Source organism: Mirounga leonina, unplaced genomic scaffold (assembly GCF_011800145.1).
Source record: "Mirounga leonina isolate KUSES-001 unplaced genomic scaffold, KU_Mleo_1.0 Mir_154, whole genome shotgun sequence".
Taxonomy (NCBI): domain Eukaryota; kingdom Metazoa; phylum Chordata; class Mammalia; order Carnivora; family Phocidae; genus Mirounga; species Mirounga leonina.
The window spans coordinates 57,908,095-57,927,518 of NW_023270389.1; the positions used below are offsets into that span (position 1 = coordinate 57,908,095).

The window sequence follows — 19,424 nt, forward strand, 5'->3', positions numbered from 1 at the left end:
GAGAAGGGATTGCATTTTGCAACCAGTTGAATGCATGCCTGCTGACCTGCAGGAGGAGGCACGCGGGGGATCCCTGGAACAGTCCTCGTCTAAAAGCCCAGAATGAATTGCAATAGACAAAATGCTCAATAGGAAGCCAAGTCTTGCACTTTCTCTCATGGGAAGGAGGCCAATTATTTCCAGCCAGGTGTGAGCTCTCCTGCTTGCTTCCCTCCCGTGGGCTTTCTTCACTCTTGCTCAACCTCACTTAGTCAACCTTAAGTCATTTAGCTCGGCCTGCTCTCCCCGCGCCGGCCTGTCCTGAGGCGCGTGCATGTGTGAGAGGGATTCACGCCTCACCTCTGCGTGCGCTCCTTTCCCGGGGCGCGGTGCTGTTTCACGGGCTTGAACCCCGGAGCTCGGCGTGGCCTGTGCTGGCCACCAGCACCCACGTGGCCCGCAGATATTTTACCTTCTTTGGGACCAAAATCCCCAGGGCAAGCTTTTCAGAAACACGTCTCCCTCTGGCAGAGCAACCAGCTTCAGGAACGGCTTAGGCGCAGAAAAGGCCGGGGCTTTTACTCAGCTGGAAAGGTCCAGACACGTTAGAAACACACCCTCTGGGGTTCCGCGGGGCCCGCGAGAGCCAGGGCGGGGCTTCTCTGCGCCACGCTCCGCATTCCTCTGGGTCTCTTGTACATTTTAAGAGATTCCCTACAAAGTAAATTAAACATTTATGTTTCTTTTATCGAGTTGAAAGACACTCTGTCGTTAAAAAAAGAACCCCATTCAGAGCCGGAGAAAGAACCGAGAATGGATCTAGAGTCAAAGCTCAGTGTCCTTGGAGTCCGTGGCAGGGGAGGGCAAACCTCAGGCCCTCGGCAAGCCGGCCTTAGCTCGCCCCTGTCCCCCATTCCCTCGGCAGAGCAGTGACTCGGGCACAGGAGGGCAAAGTGAGCCCCCAATGTGTCAGCCACGCAGCACTGGAGGGCAGGACTCCAAAGCCAATGTGGGAATATTAAACCTGCCAGACTTCCTCTTCCCAATTGTGGAGATTAAAAGAAAAGAACCCAGCCCTTGCTTATGTTTGGGAGCACTGCAGGCAGGGGCCACGAGGCTCCCAGTGAAGGAACGGGTGGACAATCAAACCCGAACCTGAGCCGAGAGGGGACAAAGTTGAACATCCTGTTTGCAGGAGGAAAGGGAAGCTGGAAGCGGCAGCTCGTCCAGGACTCTGGGGGCTAGAAAGGTTTGCGTTTCCTTCCTTGTAAACACAGCCAGGTCCCCTGTAGGTGCTGGAGCTCCCGCCTGCCTCCTGCCCCCAACTCTTGTCCTTACAGCCCCGTCAGTGGCCCTTGGGCCAGCCCCGGTGGCGTTAGGAAGGATGTGACGGGGAGTGAGCTGGAGGGCCACCACCGTCACTCCCACATCCCCTTTCCAGGGGCCAGGAGGACCCGTCTCATCCTGTTCTGTTGCTCCGGAACTGCGAATAATTTACATTTGCCTTCCTTCTTCACTAGTTCATGAGAACGAGTGACAATTACAGGACTGCTTGGGATGGACAAAAACAAGACAACTAGAAGCAAATATCCAGGAAGTCAGAAATGGTTTAAAATATGGTGCATCTACCCAAGAGAAGGCCCCCTGGGTGTAGTTAATGGCCAATGGCCTAGTTTTCCCGCGCTCGCACGGAAGCTTCTCAGACACAACGCTGAGGGAAGACAGCGAACTGCAGGGTACTACGGTCCCGTCTTTGTTTCCGGAACAGGCGCGACATCGTTACTGGGGCCATGTCTGGATCCTGATTTGAAGAAACCATTTGTAAAATGCCATTTTTGAGATAAGGGGAAGTTTGAGTATGAACTAGGTTTTAGATGAAATCAAGGAATCATTTTTTTACAGATTTTATTTATTTGAGAGAGAGCGAGAGAGAGAGCACGAGCAGAGGGAGAGGGACAAGCAGACTCCCCGAGGAGCAGGGAGCCCCACGCAGGGCTCCATCCCAGGACGCTGAGATCATGACCCGAGCCGAAGGCAGACGCTCAACCGACTCAGCCACCCATGCGCCCTGTAGTCAAGGAATTATTTGTTTAAATGTGTTTTTTTTTAATTTTAATTCAATTAACATGATGTATTAGTTTCAGGGGTACAGGTCTGTGATTCATCAGTCTTATATAACACCAGTGCTCATTACATCACATGCCCCCCTTAATGTCCATCACCCAGTTACCCCATCCCTCCACCCCTCTCCCCTCCAGCAACCCTCAGTTTGTTTCCTATGATTAAGTGTCTCTTATGGTTTGTCTCCCCTCTCTGGTTTCATCTCGATTTATTTTTTCCTCTCTTCCCCTATGATCTGCTGTTCTGTTTCTTAAATTCCACATACCAGTGAGATCATATAATTGTCTTTCTGATTGACTTATTTCACTTAGCATAACACTCTAGTGCCATCCGTGTCATTGCAAATGGCAAGATTTCTTTTTTTTTTTTAAATGTGTGGTTTTTCTTTAAACGTTTCTGTTAGGGGCGCCTGGGTGGCTTTGTCAGTTGAGCATCGGCCTCTTGATTTCCGCTCAGGTCTTGATCTCTGGGTCATGGGATCAAGCCCGTGTCTGGCTCAGAGCTCTTCCTCTAGCCCTCCCCCTGCGCGCACACTCTCTCTCATAAATAAATAAACCTTAAAAAAAAAGTTTGTTACGTGTGACATTATGGTTATGGAAGAAAATTTACATATTTTTAAAGATGCCCAAAGAATGTCAGGTGAACTGACATGTTTTGGGATTTGTCTTCAAATAATTCAGAAAAGAGGAAAAAGAACAAAGGAGTGGATGAAGCAATCATTGAGGATGGATATGTGGAAGTGGGTTTTACTGTTCTCTTTTGTGCCTGTTTGAAATTCTCCATAATAAAAGATCTCGAAGATACAGGAATAATGTGTACATGTGGGAACCTGCCATAAAATCAGACGGTCAGTTCCTTGCACCACCTCCACCACTACAAAAGCTCCTTGCCTCCTCTAAGAGAATGCTCCCTCAACCGTCACAGGCAGTTGGGAGGATTAAGTCATCAGGCCCTAAACCCAACCTGGTTAGCACTGGAATCATCCGGAAGGATCGGGGGGAGCGTTCAGCTTTAAGCGCGGAAGAGAGTGTCTGAGGTTTCCTCTGAAATACTGCCGAACCAGCCCGCCTGGGGCAGCGGCCGCCCTCGGAAATAACAAGTGCGTATTTGGTTGGCATGTTCCCCATGCAGCTTGGAAACCAGAGCCCCAGCCGGAGGCAACTCCCCAGTACTCTGCCTCCGCCCGCTGAGGGAGGCGTCTCTCCTCTTTTTGCCACATCACATGTGAGGGACGTGGCTCACGGGAGATCTGCTCCCACAGGCGATCCCGCCGGCCCTACCTTTTCCTCTCCCACTCCCCCTGCTTGTGTTCCCTCTCTCGCTGTGTCTCTTTCTGTCAAATAAAGAATATCTTAAAACTAACTAACTAAAAGTGGGGTTAAGATTAGGACTAGTGCACCGTCATCATGCTATGCAGAGTGCCTGGCACACGGCAAGTACTTAGTAGCTATTAGTTATTACTGTTATGTCCCCTGTTACCCCTACTCTGTGGCAAGGTCCTTGAGGAGCTCTGTCTTGTTCATTTTACTTTCTCATGATTGGCACACTGCCTGGGGCAGGACAGTTCTCGATATAAATGTGTTGAATGAATAACATCCATCACCCAATAGGTCAACACTTGTTGAGCCCCTGCCAAGCGCCAGGCACTAATCCATGCGCTGAAGATGGAGCAGTGAACAGAACAGCAAAGCTCTGGGGCTCGTGCTCCAACAGACAAGCACATGTACGGCTGGACAGAAGGAGAAACACAGAGTGAGCCTGAAGGGGCTGGGGAGCCAGTAGAGGGGGTGAGGCTGCTCTTTTATATATGGCAGAAGGTCTCTCTGAGGTGAGCAGAGACTTACAGGAAGGGAGGGAGCAAACCACCCAAATAGGTGCCGAACGCAAGCTCCAGGCAGAGGGGACAGCAGGTGCAAAGGGCCTGAAGCTGGCAATGCGTGGTGTTCCTGAAGAATGAGGGGGCCAATGGGACCCGAGGGGCATGAATGAAAAGGCTTTCATCTCTTTTTCTACTTGGTTAAAAATGAGCACATGACACAATTCAGTAATTGAAAAAGATGTATTAAAATATCCACAAAAGTACAACAATCTGGAAGAAGGAAAAAAAACAAAAAACAACGAACTCAATGGGTTTTTCCCTAGCTGGATACATTTCCACTGAAAACCTATAGGTGGTTTGGGATTTTCACCTCTTAAGTAATCGCTTCTAGGTGGCCCCTGATCACACAGAACGTTAAAAGGTCTCCTTCTGCCGCTAATTAGACTGGGAAGGGCAGCCCTGCTACCCGACTGTTGTCATCTGTGGCCAGGCACGGGGACACTGGGTCGCAAGAGAAAGGGCCAAAAAATCCAGAGGAGGTTAGGAGAAAGCCCCGGGGCCGAGGAGGCAGCTGTCAGCACCAAGTGTCGCTACACTGGGTGCCCCTTGCATCCCAAGTCCCCGTCCCCACAAGGAAAGGAAGAACCGGGACTGTCGCTTTCAGGAGGTATTAGGAACATCTACTTTATTCGCAGGACCTGTGGAGAAAAAGGACAATGCGCCTTTTCTCTGTAAAAAAGGACTCAAGGAAACATTACACAGACGAATTGGTCTCTCAACAATTTGTGTCCTTTCTACCTCACGGCGGTCTTGGTCAGCTGTCCGCTCCTCGGGTGGCAAAGGCTCACCAAGAACAACATCATCATCAGCTGGAAGAAGGGTGACGATCCCAGCACCCCACCCCCCCAAACACACATGCACACACAGGGCTTCAGAGGCTCCTGTGGTTCTCCGAATGGATGCAGGGAAGTTCCCGGGGGCACGGTGAAGTCGCCCACTTCGCAGAAATGTGTCGGCGAGCCCCGGGTGCCCCCATACCAGCTCGCACCCCTTTGCGCCCGGCGCCCTTTGGGAGCCTCTGCAAAGTCGGCTTCGGGGTCATCGCCGGAGGTGACAGCAGGCGGGCAGGCAGAGCGAGCCGCTCCAGGCGCGCCTGAACCCCGCGGCAGGAAAACTAGCCTGGGCCGAATGTGCTCTGCGCCCGGCTAGCCAGGGTCCTGCCCGACTGGGGGGCTCGCCCATCATTTTAAGTGGCAAAGAAATTCTGTTAAAATCATCCAGAAAAAAGGGGGGGATGACAATAAAAACAAGTGTTCGCTGACCTTCTCCATGTTTTTCATCCCCAGTAAAAGATAAAAACTCATCGGCTCGAGACGGGGTAAGGAGGGTAGTCAGTGAAGATGATGAATTCTTGGAAAGGATACCCCCATTTCCCCTCACCTCCTTATTTATCAATTCCACGTAATGGGAAAAAGTGGGGGGGGGGGGAGTAAAAACAAAAAAAGAAAAACCAAAAAAACCCCACCCCAAACGCCCAAACAGTAACACAGAAGAGACTTCCAGAGCAGAAGTGCTAATAACCCTACCTGCTGATTTAAAAAATCTAGACTATCTTTAACCTTTGAGGCCCCGTGAAGCTATTACAGAGCCGTGACCAATGCCACCTCTCGCTGGAATCATGACAGAAGCTTTTAGAAAGACGGTTCTCTAGAGATAGCTCCGGGATGCCACAGACTGGCTTTGTAATTATCCCAATTTGTGCCTACTTAAAAGGAAATGAAACTCCTCTCCGTCGGCTGTATGGGGACCCTTATTTCAAGCAGGAAGGACTCTCCAAATGGCACCGTACTCCTCAAGCAAGACCTGGGGTTCCTACTTCAATTACGTGTATGATATTGATCTAAAAGTACCTAGAAAGAGGTGACCTTGGCATTTATCCTTTGCTGGTCTTGCTATGACAAATCCACCAACTGATATGATCAAGGGTGTAACATTAAGGTCGGTCTCAACATATAAAGCAAAAAACCAAAATACCAACAAAAACTTCCCGAACTGTGTTCAAGGGCATGGCTAACGGAGGTTTTCTGTTAGAGGCCACCCTGGGCATGACGCCAGGATAGTGTCTCCACTCTCCAACCACGATAAATGCAAAGACTGGTTAAGCCCTGAGACAGAAGGGCCATGTCTACTGGAATACTAAAGACCTGCTACCATCTCCAGGAAGGCCAACCACATCTAAATGACAGCGACAGGAATGTTTCTGACTTTTCCCAACTGTAAAGGACCCTGAAAGAAAGTATAAAACAGCAAGAAAATTTATACATACGTAGAATCATACCATCTTTTCATCATGCAACATAGGTTCCCCGTATCAGATTAAATAGAATATTTATACATATCCTTTATACACATCTTTTTCTCCTTCCATGAATGAACATGTGCTTGTCCTTGCCCAGCTCTCCAAGGCCACAGGTGGTTATGGGCTACATTTTCTGCATAAGTGTCCCCTTTCATTTGTTTCTTGCTTAGGATATGTTCTGGGTCTTCTCTTAATTTTTCCGGATGTCCGCATACACCACAGACTCTGACTTGTTAATCTTGTCACTGTGATGTCCACCAGAGTGGTCTAACTGCGCATATATGACTGGGCCCTGGAGAAGAGAAGGACAATTAGGGGTTTGGGAAAACCGGTGGTCCATTCAGGGGCAGGGGCAGAAGCAATCATTAAAGTGGTAATATTAGGGTTCCAGCATCATGAGTTCCTTCTTCTGAATGTCTTCAAGAAGACCTCTTAGGAACAGTATGTCCAGGGCTGACTTTAAAACAAGGTTGGGGATGCTCCGGTGATTGTTAAAGCTGGTGCATGGAGGCATATTACATTATTCCGTCTACTTCTGTATCCGGGAATTTCTATACAATATAATATTCCTCCTCAGGAAGTACCCTTATCTTCGTACCTGCCACAGAATTCCTCAACCCTTGTAACTGGGATCAGAGTTTTAAGGACTAAGATGGGCACCTGCAACCCACTGAAATTGTGAGCACCTAAGAAACCAGCATGTTGGGTATCACCCAAAGATATGATCAATTGTGAACTGATCACTTTGTACAAACAGGTGCTTAAAAACATTTCAAATATTCTCTCATGTACCTACCGAGAGTATAATTCTTTTGGCCTGATCCTATCATAACTAGTAAGGGTATTGCTTCTTTGATATCTAAGACCAGGTAACTATTTTTCCTGTTTTAAAATAAAAAACCAAAAAGCTATGATCTGGAGCAATGTGAAGAAAACTCTGGATGGACTAGTATGGAGGAGGCCCTTTGGCCTCGCAGTGAGGAAGGGGGCTCCAGGGCCCCAGCCAGGACAGCCAGGGAAGGCGGGTTGCTGGGAGGCACAGTGAGCCCTCTGGCTCCTGGGGGAGGAGGCCTGAGCAGACACTGGTGTTTCAAGTATCAGGTGGGTGCTCGCACTTCACAACCCTTATTGTCCCTCCCTTCCAATCCAGAGATTCTAAAGTTAGAAACAACAATAACACAATAGCCCCGATTGCAAAAGACAGGTTCAATATAGCCCAAAGTCAACTTTTCTCCCAATCCAGGAAAACTCTCCTTGAGAAGTCAAATATTGTCCTTAAGCTTTCAACTTTGGAATCGTAAGCTCAGTAGCCAAAAGCCTGTAGTTTCAACTAAACATCCTTATTCCTACCTGGGGGCCCCAGAACTTGCATCCCCTAATGTGTCGTGGGGGATCCGGAGGAGTGCAGGTCCTCCAACTTCTCCAGAAGGGACATGCCGGCTGTCAGGGCCAAACGATATGCACCTGAAGTGGTTAGAAAACAATATCCCAGGGCCGCCTCTCAGGCCAACCACCTGTCCACTAACAGACTGTGATTGAGACCACTGTAGACAGTCCAGCCAACTGCAGGTGCAGAGATCGGCTGGACTCTCCTGGCCAGATCTGCCCAACCAACCTACAGAATTGGGAGCCAAATAAATATGGTGGCTGTTTTAAGCCATTATGTTTTGGGGTGGTTTGTTACACAGCAATAGCTAACTGATACACTAGGTGAATGGAAAAGAAAGAGAACACAGAAAACAAAGACGAAAAAGAACACAGAATAAGTGGAGAATCAGTCAGTAAATGTTAAAATACCAGTAAGGTATCTCGTGTGAGACAGTGTTGTCTTCCATGGCAAGAGGACACAACAATTTGTCAAAAGCAACTGGAAAAACACTGAAAGATAAAAGAAATTCCCTCCTGTTGATGGATTTGTGTGTGTGGTTTGTTTGTTTGTTTTCAAACTGCTTACCACTATCCCATGTCCTCATTCCCTTTCCCTCTTAGAATGGGGCCCCGAGGTCAGGGATTTTGTTAGTTAAGTGCCTAGAGCAGAACTAGGCAGACCCAGTAGGTGCCGGTGAAGGAGTGTATGATGTAATGGATCCAAAGGAATTCTGGGATGTGGGTCAAGATCAGGCATCTGCTGATAGATCTAGCTCAATCTAGAACAGCTCTTTGAAGCTGGGTTCTGAAGGTTATTTGGAAGCTGAAAGTATCCTGGGTCTCTGTGGAACATGGAGGATCCAGGGAACGAAGATAGTCACTTTTGGGTATTTGAGAATTAAAACAGTACCAAGAACAGCACCTACGCTAAGCTAGATGTTTTTACTGTACGTCTTGGCACTCACCCCCTCTACCCTCCACTTTTTTTTGCAGGGTGGGGGTGGGGGGGTACTTTACCACACAGAATTACAACAATCGAGAGAAAAGTTGCTCTGGATACATTTCCCCCCCAACTATTTACTGCATAAATTGTCCTTAACTACTGAAAATGTTTCAAGAAACAAGTCGCTTGGGGCGCCTGGGTGACTCAGTTGGTTAAGCGACTGCCTTCGGCTCAGGTCATGATCCTGGAGTCCCGGGATCGAGTCCCGCATCGGGCTCCCTGCTCGGCGGGGAGTCTGCTTCTCCCTCTGACCCTCCTCCCTCTCATGCTCTCTGTCTCTCATTCTCTCTCTCTCAAATAAATAAGTAAAATCTTAAAAAAAAAAAAAAAAAAAAGAAAGAAAGAAACAAGTCGCTTGACCCAGGTCTAGAGATAAAATTACTCCTAAAGTCCATGTGTATGAAGTGTATTCCAATATAAAAACATACTGGTGAAGGTGGGGGGAGAGGGATCATGAGAAAAGGGTTACAGAAGAGCAAGGAGGCCCACCTCCAAACATGCACTGATTACACAGAAGCCAGTGTGTTCTGTCCTGCTGTCCACTTTCCGTAGTCTCTGCAGCCCTTTCTTTTTTTTTTTTAAAGATTTTATTTATTTATTTGAGACAGAATGAGAGAGACAGAGAGCACATGAGAGGGGGGAGGGTCAGAGGAAGGAGCAGACTCCCTGCAGAGCAGGGAGCCCGATGCGGGACTCGATCCCGGGACTCCAGGATCATGACCTGAGCCGAAGGCAGTTGCTTAACCAACTGAGCCACCCAGGCGCCCCATCTGCAGCCCTTTCTAATCTCAATCATGCCCAATCCCCTAGCACAGGTACCACCAAGAGAGAATATCTGCTTTTACCATATGCTCAGTGACTGTTCATAAAACACCTTTTTCAGTATTTATGTCACTGCCAAAAATAGGTGTGAAACACAGCTACGTATTAGGACTCTGAGATAAATGAGATCGAGTATCAAAACGGACTTGAAAAGAACTGGACAGGCAGGAGACAATAAGCACCTGCCTTTGAGCCAGACAGATCTGGATCTAACACCAGTTCTGTCACTAACTAGTAACTTTGAGCAAGTGACTCAACAAAGCTTCAGTCTCTTCATGTGGAACATAGGGACGATAAAAGAACGTGCCTCGTAGGGCCGCTGTGAGAACCAGATGAGGCGATGAGCGTGCGTACTTCAAACATTACCGTATCCTTGTGCCCCAGCTGGTAGGTACCTAACTAGTCCACTCCATCGCTGCCCCCCACCAATCCCTGCCTTTTGTATTCAAAACATTAACCATTTCTAGAAAAGGATTCAGGAAAGAGACCCACAAAAATTATTTTAAACTAAACTTCACAAAGAAAGAGTTTTGCTTCTCATCCCTAATGCCAGAATACTCTAAGTAGTGCCTACCTAACACCCTTCCCAACCCAACCTTCTACTTCCACTTCGCTGAAGAACCCTAATTCGGGTTTGGTGTTCCCCATCCCTTTGCTCAGGTAAATGACCCCACCCTTCCCTGCCCCCAGGGGTGAAGCCCGTCATCATCCCTGTCCCCTTGCCGATGACTGGAAGAGACATCAGCATGTGACCCACTCCCAGTGGGGACTCAGAGAAGTCTTCTGGGGGGCTTCTGGTAAAGGAAATCCGTAATAAAAACCGCATGGGAGGAGCTTCAGCTCTTCTCCCAGCTGCATTTTCTCGGGTGCTGCCGGAAACCATGGTGGCCATCTGGAGGCTGCAGGAAGGAGCCCAAGAACAAAGACAATATGCAGAGGATGAAAGAAGAAGGCGGAAAGAACTATGTCGTCGATGACACTGTGGGGCCACTGAACTAAAGAACACAGAAGTACCTTGCGTTGGGACCGCTTGTGAGTTAATAAACCTCTGACTGTTAAGGCTACTTTTACTCAAACCTTCCAATTATAACAAAAATAGTGACCAAAAACAGACAAATAATACAGCAAACTTCATGTCCTGGTTGGGTGTTATGTCTCATCTTTTGTAAATTTCCTCCTTAGTGCGCTCCTGTTATTTCTCTTCTTCTGACGAAATAACATGGAGTTATTTATTCCTCCAAGTAGTAATTACTAATGCTATTAGAGTCTCGGATGGTGCCTGTGGGTAGGAAATGGAAGGTTTTGCTGATCAGGGAACATGTCATGATAAAAGCCCTGGAAGAAAGTACCAAGGGATAGCTTGCAAGTATTCCTATCCACGCCCCCACTTCACCAATCTGACTGCTAGCAGGGCCAGCAACCGCCTTTAGCCGTCCTTACAAAGCACAGTGCACCACCGGCCCTTGTAATTAAAAACAGAAAAATGAGAAGATCGACTTGCCCCAACCCATCATTTCAGAGATGAGAAACAGATGCTGAGGTGAAATAATTCCCCCCAAGTTAACACCACTGGCTGGATCCCAGAGTCAGTGCCAGTCTGTGACACATTACTAATTCTTAAAACACTACCCTGGAGTTCACCTAAGTATGAAGATTTCCTCAAGGCTGTCAGGGTATTTAAAAAAAAAAAAAATCTGTTCATTAAGATATTAAAAAAACATTTGGGACACCTGGGTGGCTCAGTTGGTTAAGCGGCTGCCTTCGGCCCGGGTCATGATCCCAAAATCCTGGGATCGAGTCCCACATCGGGCTCCCTGCTCAGCGGGGAGCCTACTTCTCCCTCACTCTCCCTCCGCTTGTGCTCTGTCAAATGAACAAAATCTTAAAAAAAAAAAAAAAATTTCAGGCGATCACAGAAAAGCCTAAAAATGATCTTAACAACCCAGAAGACTCTAAGGTTTTTGAGGGCAGGGTCTGGGTGCTCATCATCCCTGCATTTCCCAAGTTCAGCCACACTACCCGTATAGTAAGCACCCACATGTGTGTGGAAGTGATCAAAACAAAACATACAGAGGAATGATTAGATTTTTTTTTTTTAATTTTATTATGTTATGTTAGTCACCATATAATACATCATTGGTTTTTGATGTGGTGATCCATGATCCATTGTTTTCGTATAACACTCAGTGCTCCGTGCAGTACGTGCCCTCCTTAATACCCATCACCAGGCTAACTAATCCCCCCTCCCCCCTCCCCTCTAAAACCCTGTGTTTCTCAGAGTCCATAGTCTCTCATGGTTTATCTCTACCTCCAATCCCCCCCCCCCATTTTTCCCTTCCTTCTCCTAACGTCCTCCATGCTAATCCGTATGTTCCACAAATAAGTGAACCATATGATAATTGACTTTCTCTGCTTGACTTATTTCACTTAGCATAATCTCCTCCAGTCCCATCCATGTTGATGTAAAAGTTGGGTATTCATCCTTTCTGATGATTGAGTCATATTCCATTGTATATATGGACCACATCTTCTTTATCCATTCATCTGTTGAAGGTCATCTCGGCTCTTTCCAGTTTGGCTATTGTGGACATTGCTGCTATGAACATTGGGGTGCATATGGCCTTCTTTTCACTACATCTGTGTCTTTGGGGTAAATACCCAGGAGTGCAATTGCTGGGTCATAGGGTAGCTCTATTTTTAAATTTTTGAGGAACCTCCACACTGTTCTCCAAAGTGGCTGTACCAACTTGCATTCCCACCAACAGTGTAAGATGGGTCCCCTTTCTCCACAACCTCTCCAACATTTGTTGTTTCTTTCCCTGTCCATTTTTGCCATTCTAACTGGTGTAAGGTGGTATCTCAGTGTGGTTTTGATTTGGATTTCCCTGATGGCTGATGATGATGAACATTTTTTCATGTGTCTGTTAGCCATTTGTATGTCTGCTTTGGAGAAGTGTCTTTTCATATCTTCTGCCCACTTTTTGACTTATTTGTTTTTTGGGTGTTGAGTTTGAGAAGTTCTTTATAGATCTTGGATACCAGCCCTTTATCTGTAGTGTCACTTGCAAATATCTTCTCCTATTCTGTGGGTTGCCTCTTTGTTTTGTTGACTGTTTCCTTTGCTGTGCAGAAGCTTTTTATCTTGATGAAGTCCCAAAAGTTCATTTTTGCTTTTGTTTCACTAGCTTTTGGAGATGTATCTTGAAAGAAGTTGCTGTGGGCGATGTCAAAGAGGTTACTGCCTCTGTTCTCCTCTAGGATTTGGATGGATTCCTGTCTCACGCTGAGGTCTTTCATCCACTTTGAGTTTATCTTTGTGAATGGTGTTAGAGAATGGTCCAGTTTCATTCTTCTGCATGTGGCTGTCCAATTTTCCCAGCACCATTTATTGAAGAGACTTTTTTCCATTGCATGTTTTTTCCTACTTTGTCAACAAAGATTATTTGACCATAGAATTGAGGGTCCCTATCTGGGCTCTCTATTCTCTTCCAATGGTCTATATGTCTGTTTTTGTGCCAGTACTATGCTGTCTTTGTAATATAGCTTGAAATCGGGCAACGTGATGCCCCCACCTTTGTTTTTCTTTTTCAACATTTCCTCGGTGATTCGGGGTCTTTTCTGATTCCATACAAATTTTAGAATTGTCTGTTCCAGGACTTTGAAAAATGGCATTGGAATTTTGATCGGGATGGCATTGAAGGTATAGATTGCTCTGTGTAGCATAGACATTTTAACAATGTTTATTCTTCCAATCCATGAGCATGGAATGTTTTTCCATCTTTTTGTGTCTTCTTCAATTTCTTTCATGAGTGTTTTGTAGTTCCTAGGGTATAGATCCTTTACCTCTTTGGTTAGGTTTAAGGAATGATTAGATTCTTAAGAGAATCCTTATGTTTGGTTGCATTCAATTTACAAAGGGCAATGAATCTCATAAATTCCCTAATTAGATGAACAGAGGAGGTCAAGTAAGTTTTCCTAAACTGTGAAAACCTTTGCAGCCTCCGTTAAACTGAAGAGAGAGTATAGCATAAGGATTCTGGCGACAACAACGTCCATCCAGTACTCCGGTGCTCGGCCAGAGGGGCGTCGCTATGCAAACTGATGATGGCATGTGAGTGGCGGTGAATAAATGCATTCACCAGGGGCTCCTGGGTGGCTCAGTCAACTGAGCATCACGTTTGATTTCAGCTCAGGTCATGAGCTCAGGGTTGTGAGCTCGAGCCCCGCGTTAGGCTCTGCGATCAGCGGGGAGTCTGGCTGGAGATTCTCTCCCTCTGGGCACCCCCCCCGCCCCCCTGCTCACTCTCTCTCTCTAAAATGAATAAATAAATCTTTAAGAAAAAAAAAAAAGGCACACACTAGGATCACCTGCTAATGCTCTACAGTGTTTGGGAATTTTATGGTGTGAATGAAGCAAATGTTTTAACCTTAGGAGAGCAGTCCGTGTTTTAAGTTGACATGGCCACTAAATGCAAAGCCAAATAAAACAAGCGAGAAGAGAAGTCTGCTAGGAAATCACGTGATCTACTTCTAAGCCTTGCATTAACTGGCAAAGGATTTGTAAGTTCCAGAAACAGGTAAGGCAGAAACGAGTTTTAACAAGTCCAACTGTAAAATAAAAGGTACTATATGACTTGATAAGAGTAACTGAGTCTGATAAAGGTACTCAGGTACATGCCACCTGAACAGAAACCCTGATTTACAACCTGATGGAGACGGAAGAGGCCTTCAGGGGTCTGCCCTGAGCACAAAGGAAATCACCCAAGAACCAACTGTGAGGAACGCCACAATTTTACTCCCAAAGCTAATCTGGTGTTATCTTGCGGATGCTGAAAAATGCCAATACAGATCAACACAATGGCTGGATTACTTCTCACCAACGTCTAGAAAATGCCATTGAGTTCGGCCTGGGCAGAACCCTGGGGGTTCACTTGCAGCAAATGAGCCATCACCGACTCAGGGATAGCAGGCATGGCAGGGGAAAGTGTCGGCACTCCAAACGGGGTGGGCAAGTCTGCTTCTAGAACAGTGAGCCTTCAGCTCTCCTTCCTCTGCTCAGCTCCCAAGCAGGGGTTTCTTTCTGGACAAAGTGACGAACCCAAGAAAAAAAGACTCTCAGCAACTGATACTTAGAGGTCCCCCAACGAAAGACAGCCAGCACTTCATACCAACTGTGAAGCCCACTACCCAGGAAGCTCTATCTCTGTACAAAGAGCTTCTGAGCAGATTTGAGTACCTTACATATCAAGGGTCATTATAAGAGAAAAAGGTAATTGAAAAGAAACAGCAAAATCAAGTGACAGAAGAAAACATTAAATAAAAAAATCACATAAAACCTAAGAAAAAATTATATGCTCAGAGAGAAGAAAAACGCATTCATGAAAACAAGTACAGGATATTATAATTAGAGAGTAAGAAATAGCTTTTTGAAAATTATTAAAAAAGGGGCACCTGGGTGGCTCAATCAAAGCGTCTGCCTTCGGCTCAGGTCATGATCAGGTCTTGGGACTGAGCCCCGCATTGAGCTCCCTGCTCAGTGGGGAGCCTGCTTCTCCCTCTCCCTCTGCCTTTCCCCCTGTCCGTGCTCTCTCTCTCTCAAAAAGATAAATAAAATCTTTTAAATAAACAAATAAGTACTATGTAATAAAAAAACAAGGCAAATATTGGCTCCATGAAAAACAAAAAATTACAAAAGGAAACAAATATATGTGGTACAATGGTGGGGAAAAAAAAGCTACACACAACTTTGAAATATACCTAAATCCAGTGACATGACCACATTGGGAAGAGGCCTGTGTGTATGTATGTGTACAGAATGTGTGTTGGGAAGAAAGGCTGGAAGAAAAAGAAACGTATATTCTCATTTTCCATACTATGGAGTTGGTAGATAATATCTAAAACTGAAGTATCTAGAAGTAGTAATATAATGAAGTTGTTTAGAAACATGAAGATAAATACCAGAAGAAATAGTTAAAAGAATGTAAAGCGTTTGGCTCTTATTTCTTTAATTTTTTTTTCTTACTCCCTTCTTTTCCTTCCCTTTTCCGACTCTAATCAGATATTGCCCATCTTCTCTAGTCTGCCCTTCTCTTCGGGCTTCATTTTGGGTAGTTTCTATTGCTGTGTCTTTGAGCTTACTGATATTTTCTTTTGTGGATTATGCCATCTAATGTTGTCCGCCACCCCTCCCCCCCCCATTCTGGTCTTTTTTATATGCGTCTCATTATGTCAAGGTTCCCTTTAAGGTAATTTAAAAAGTTTTCATACTTGTTTAAAAGTCCTGGTTCTATGTCCATTGTCTGTCATTTCTGGGTTTGTTTCTATTGATTGACTTTTCTCCTGGTTTTGTTATTATTTTCCTGCTTTTCTGTATGTGTGGTGATTTTTGATTGGTGCTAGACATTGTAAACTTTACATTGTTGGGTGCTGGATTTTGTTGTATTCTTATAAAGAGTGTTGGATTTTGTTCTGGCATGCAGCTAAAATACTTTCAGTTTAGTCTGATTCTTTGAAGGCCTCCTTTTAGGCTTTGTTATGGTGGGTCCACGGTGTCCATATCCTGGTGCTAATTAGCCCTACTACTAAGGCATGACCATTCTCAGGACTGCAACCAATACTCTGTGTATCATGAGGTCTATGTACTCTGGCCTTTAGGAACACAAACAATTCCCAGCCCTGATTGGTATCATATAACCTACTGCTTTTCAGGTGATTCTTTCTCTGGTTGGAGGGTGTTTTCTCCCATGCGTGCAAAAATCTCTACTCAGAAAAGGCTCAAGGGAGCCCCACCACTGCACATCTCTTTTTTCTGTGTAGTTTCTTCTTCTCTGGTACTTTGCCTCATAAATCCTAGACACCTTGAACTCCCTAAACACTGACTTCTGCCCCTCAATTCAGTGGGACAACTGAGCTCTGTCTGTGCTGCCCCTCCCAGCACTGCAGTCTGGAAACTGCCTCAAGGCAGTAAGCTCAGACAGTCACAGGGCTCCTCTTATTTGTGTCCTTTCTCTCAGGGATCACAGCACTACACTGTGCTGTTTCATTTTCCAGTGTCCAAAAACCATTCTATCTTTTTTCCCCCTCCTTGTCTGTTTTCAACAGATGAGCAACTCCCATAGCGCTTCAAAGCAGAAGAAAAAATTTCCAAGCCTTCTTCAGATTCAGATGTTATGCCTAACTCTTAAGCCTTTATTTATAACCCTATTCCCATTTGCAACCTGAATTAGTGAACTGAGGTATCTGAGATACACTATGTTATCTGAGAGAGACAGATAGACTAGGAATTAGTCATGAGGACTAGGAATTAGTCATGAGCCCTGATGCTATGACAGGACAGAGAATGTGCTAGAACTTGAGTTCTAGACCCAATTCTGCGATTTGCTGGGTGTGTGCTTTTAGTGATTTTACAACACAATGCCTCCGCATCCTCACTGCATATTAACAGCTGTGGACTAAGGCCCTGAGTACCACTTCCACAGGTTACTGTTATTCTTTTCTTTCTTCCTTTTAAATCTATGTGAGCTCCAAAACACCTCAGGGAAAAGCTGTCATTGGCCAAATTCCTTAGAATGCTTTCTACCCCAGAAGGACAGAGTCGGTACTAAGCTCTGGAATTTTTGCCATGCCACAATTAGAGTTCCAACAACACAGCCGAAACACAGTATTAACCACAATGCTAGATCCTATGCTGAGTTCCAAATAAAAGTTATTTCTCTTCTGTACTTTCTATGAGAAGTAGAAATCAATGCCTTTCCTTGTTCATCAAGCCTACCAACTATTCGGATACGTGTTTACTTTCAAATTCTTCTAAAGAACTCATACAAAATATTTTTTTCTACTTTATTTTCAATACCAAGAATATCAACTTTTTCCTGCTAATTCCTTGTCTTACAGAGCACCTCAAAACATAACCTAGTTCCCTAGATTTATTTCCTTAAGCAATTAAAAAATTACATCAGACAAGGCCATTTCCTAATTTCATTTGGCCGAGAGGAGCGGCATTATTAGTAAACAATCCGTTAGCGGTGCCTTGGTGGAAACCTTTACTCGGGGATTCTTCTCCACATATTTTCTTGTGGCCCTCCTAAGCCAGCTCTTATTCCCCCTCTTCCTCTCTTGCTCTCTTTCCTGTCTCATGGCTCAGTATTGTTTCCTGCATCAGGAAAGTGACAGAGCACCAAACTACGGAGTACAGAACAGTGGGCAGAACTGCAATCAGCCATTACCTGGTGGGATCCAGAAGGCAGGCTCTTTACTAGACCCTCTGTGTCGGAGGGGGACTTCCGTGGGGCCTGCTTAACTGGTGACACACTCTCTGATGTACTGCAGCTGATGAGTTGGCAGTTTGGAGAACAAATGTTAAAAAAAAAAAAAAAAAAAAATTAAAATTAAAATTAATGGAAAAAAAATATGGAAGTGATGACAAGATGAAGTAGCAGATAAAACAAAACACAACAGAACAATGAGTATCAAAATGGTCACAGATCTTGAGGCTATTTTTCATCCCTGACACTATTTCTTTCAAGTCAATGAACCTACTGTGTGTGGATAGAAACCAATGTAGTGTAACCTTGGTTTGCTGCTTTGTGTTTTCCCCCTGCTACCCACTCCTCCTCTGGGATTAATGCTTAAAGAAGCTAAGCCTTCGTAATATCAATCCAAGGCAAACCTCTGCTGAATGTATTTCAAAAATTACAGATCCACATCCAGGCTTGTCGCCTTGGCTCATCTCATCCCTTCCATTCCTTAGCTCCCCGTATTCAGTTTCCCCACTAATACTACAACCCAACCAAAGAAAACCCAGGAAGTGACGAATGATAAGAAACTGTGAAATGTCACATCACAAAGGCTGAACTTTGTCAGGGCTCTGGGCATCTTTCACAACAAGCATTATCTCATAAATAAAGAAGGGAAAGTGAATGCCAGGAGGTAACTCATTGGGGATTCTCTAATGGTACTTGTCAGAGCTTAAATCCTTTATGATGCATTTTTAAAGAAAATCTTAAGAGGTTTGGGGAGGTCCACATTCAAGTGTGGTTACTAAGAACAAAGCAAACTGTGTGTTCTGTGAACTGTGTCTTCTCTGAAACAGGAAGCTCTATGAGCTCTGTATCCCAAACCAAAATGGTCTGAGTATCTAACACAAAGAGGGTCTCAACCACCAATAACATAATTCACATATGAAAGAACACAAGAACACTAAAACACACACACACACAAAGCCACTCTACATGAAGAACATATATATTCAGATGATCATAAAACCTCCAGGAAACCTGACAACCCAATTTCCCTGGGATGGTACGCTCAACAAGTTGCCAATGCAAACACAGGACGTATTTATGGACAAACTATAATAACTGTTGGGTTAGCTCAGAGCTAGCTGGTTAGTTGTCGACACGGGGGATGGGCTGAATACATACACATCAATGTTAACAGCAATGGGATTAGTTACCATGTGTCTAGTGGGAGTGGAAGAGGACCCCAGCCCTGTTACAGTCCCAGTGTGTCCTCTATGTCAGCCTTCCTTAAGAAGTGGAAGATAAGCAGGATCTGATCCCGGCACACCAAGGTAGAAAAAGCAGGGGAGGGGGAAAAAAAACCACAGTAAGAAGAGAAGCAGCATTCATGATGCCATGCAGGATTCTAAGGCACACTTTTCTGCCCCCTTCTGACCCCCAAAGCAAGAACTACGGACCCTGGTGGGTCACCACCCTGGATTAGTCTCATGTTGAAAACCAACGCTCCAGTTACAGTTCACCATGCAAAGGGGAAGACAGAGTCAGCAGGACAGAAGCATTCCAAGCAAACAAGATCTGAATTTGAACACTCAAACGTGTTAGAACACGGCACTCCTAAAGACCAGAGCAGCACGGGGGGCCAGGGCTCCCACCGCCCAGCAGCACGGGGGGGCCAGGGCTCCCACCACCCAGCAGCACGGGGCGGGGGCCAGG

The 19,424-nt window shown here is 45.6% G+C and overlaps 1 protein-coding gene across 1 annotated transcript in view; it reads right to left on the reverse strand.

Moving 5' to 3' along the window:
* Positions 1–4,140: 4,140 nt before the first annotated feature.
* The window catches only part of MPZL1 (myelin protein zero like 1), a 62,697-nt gene continuing 47,413 nt past the window's right edge, over positions 4,141–19,424 (reverse strand). Inside the window, exons 5-6 of the mRNA XM_035010911.1 lie at positions 17,697–17,799; positions 4,141–6,570 (exon numbers count right to left, since the gene is read on the reverse strand). Of these exons, the coding sequence (XP_034866802.1) occupies positions 6,469–6,570; positions 17,697–17,799 (205 nt within the window). The 3' untranslated portion in view covers positions 4,141–6,468. The remainder of the gene's footprint in view (positions 6,571–17,696; positions 17,800–19,424) is intronic.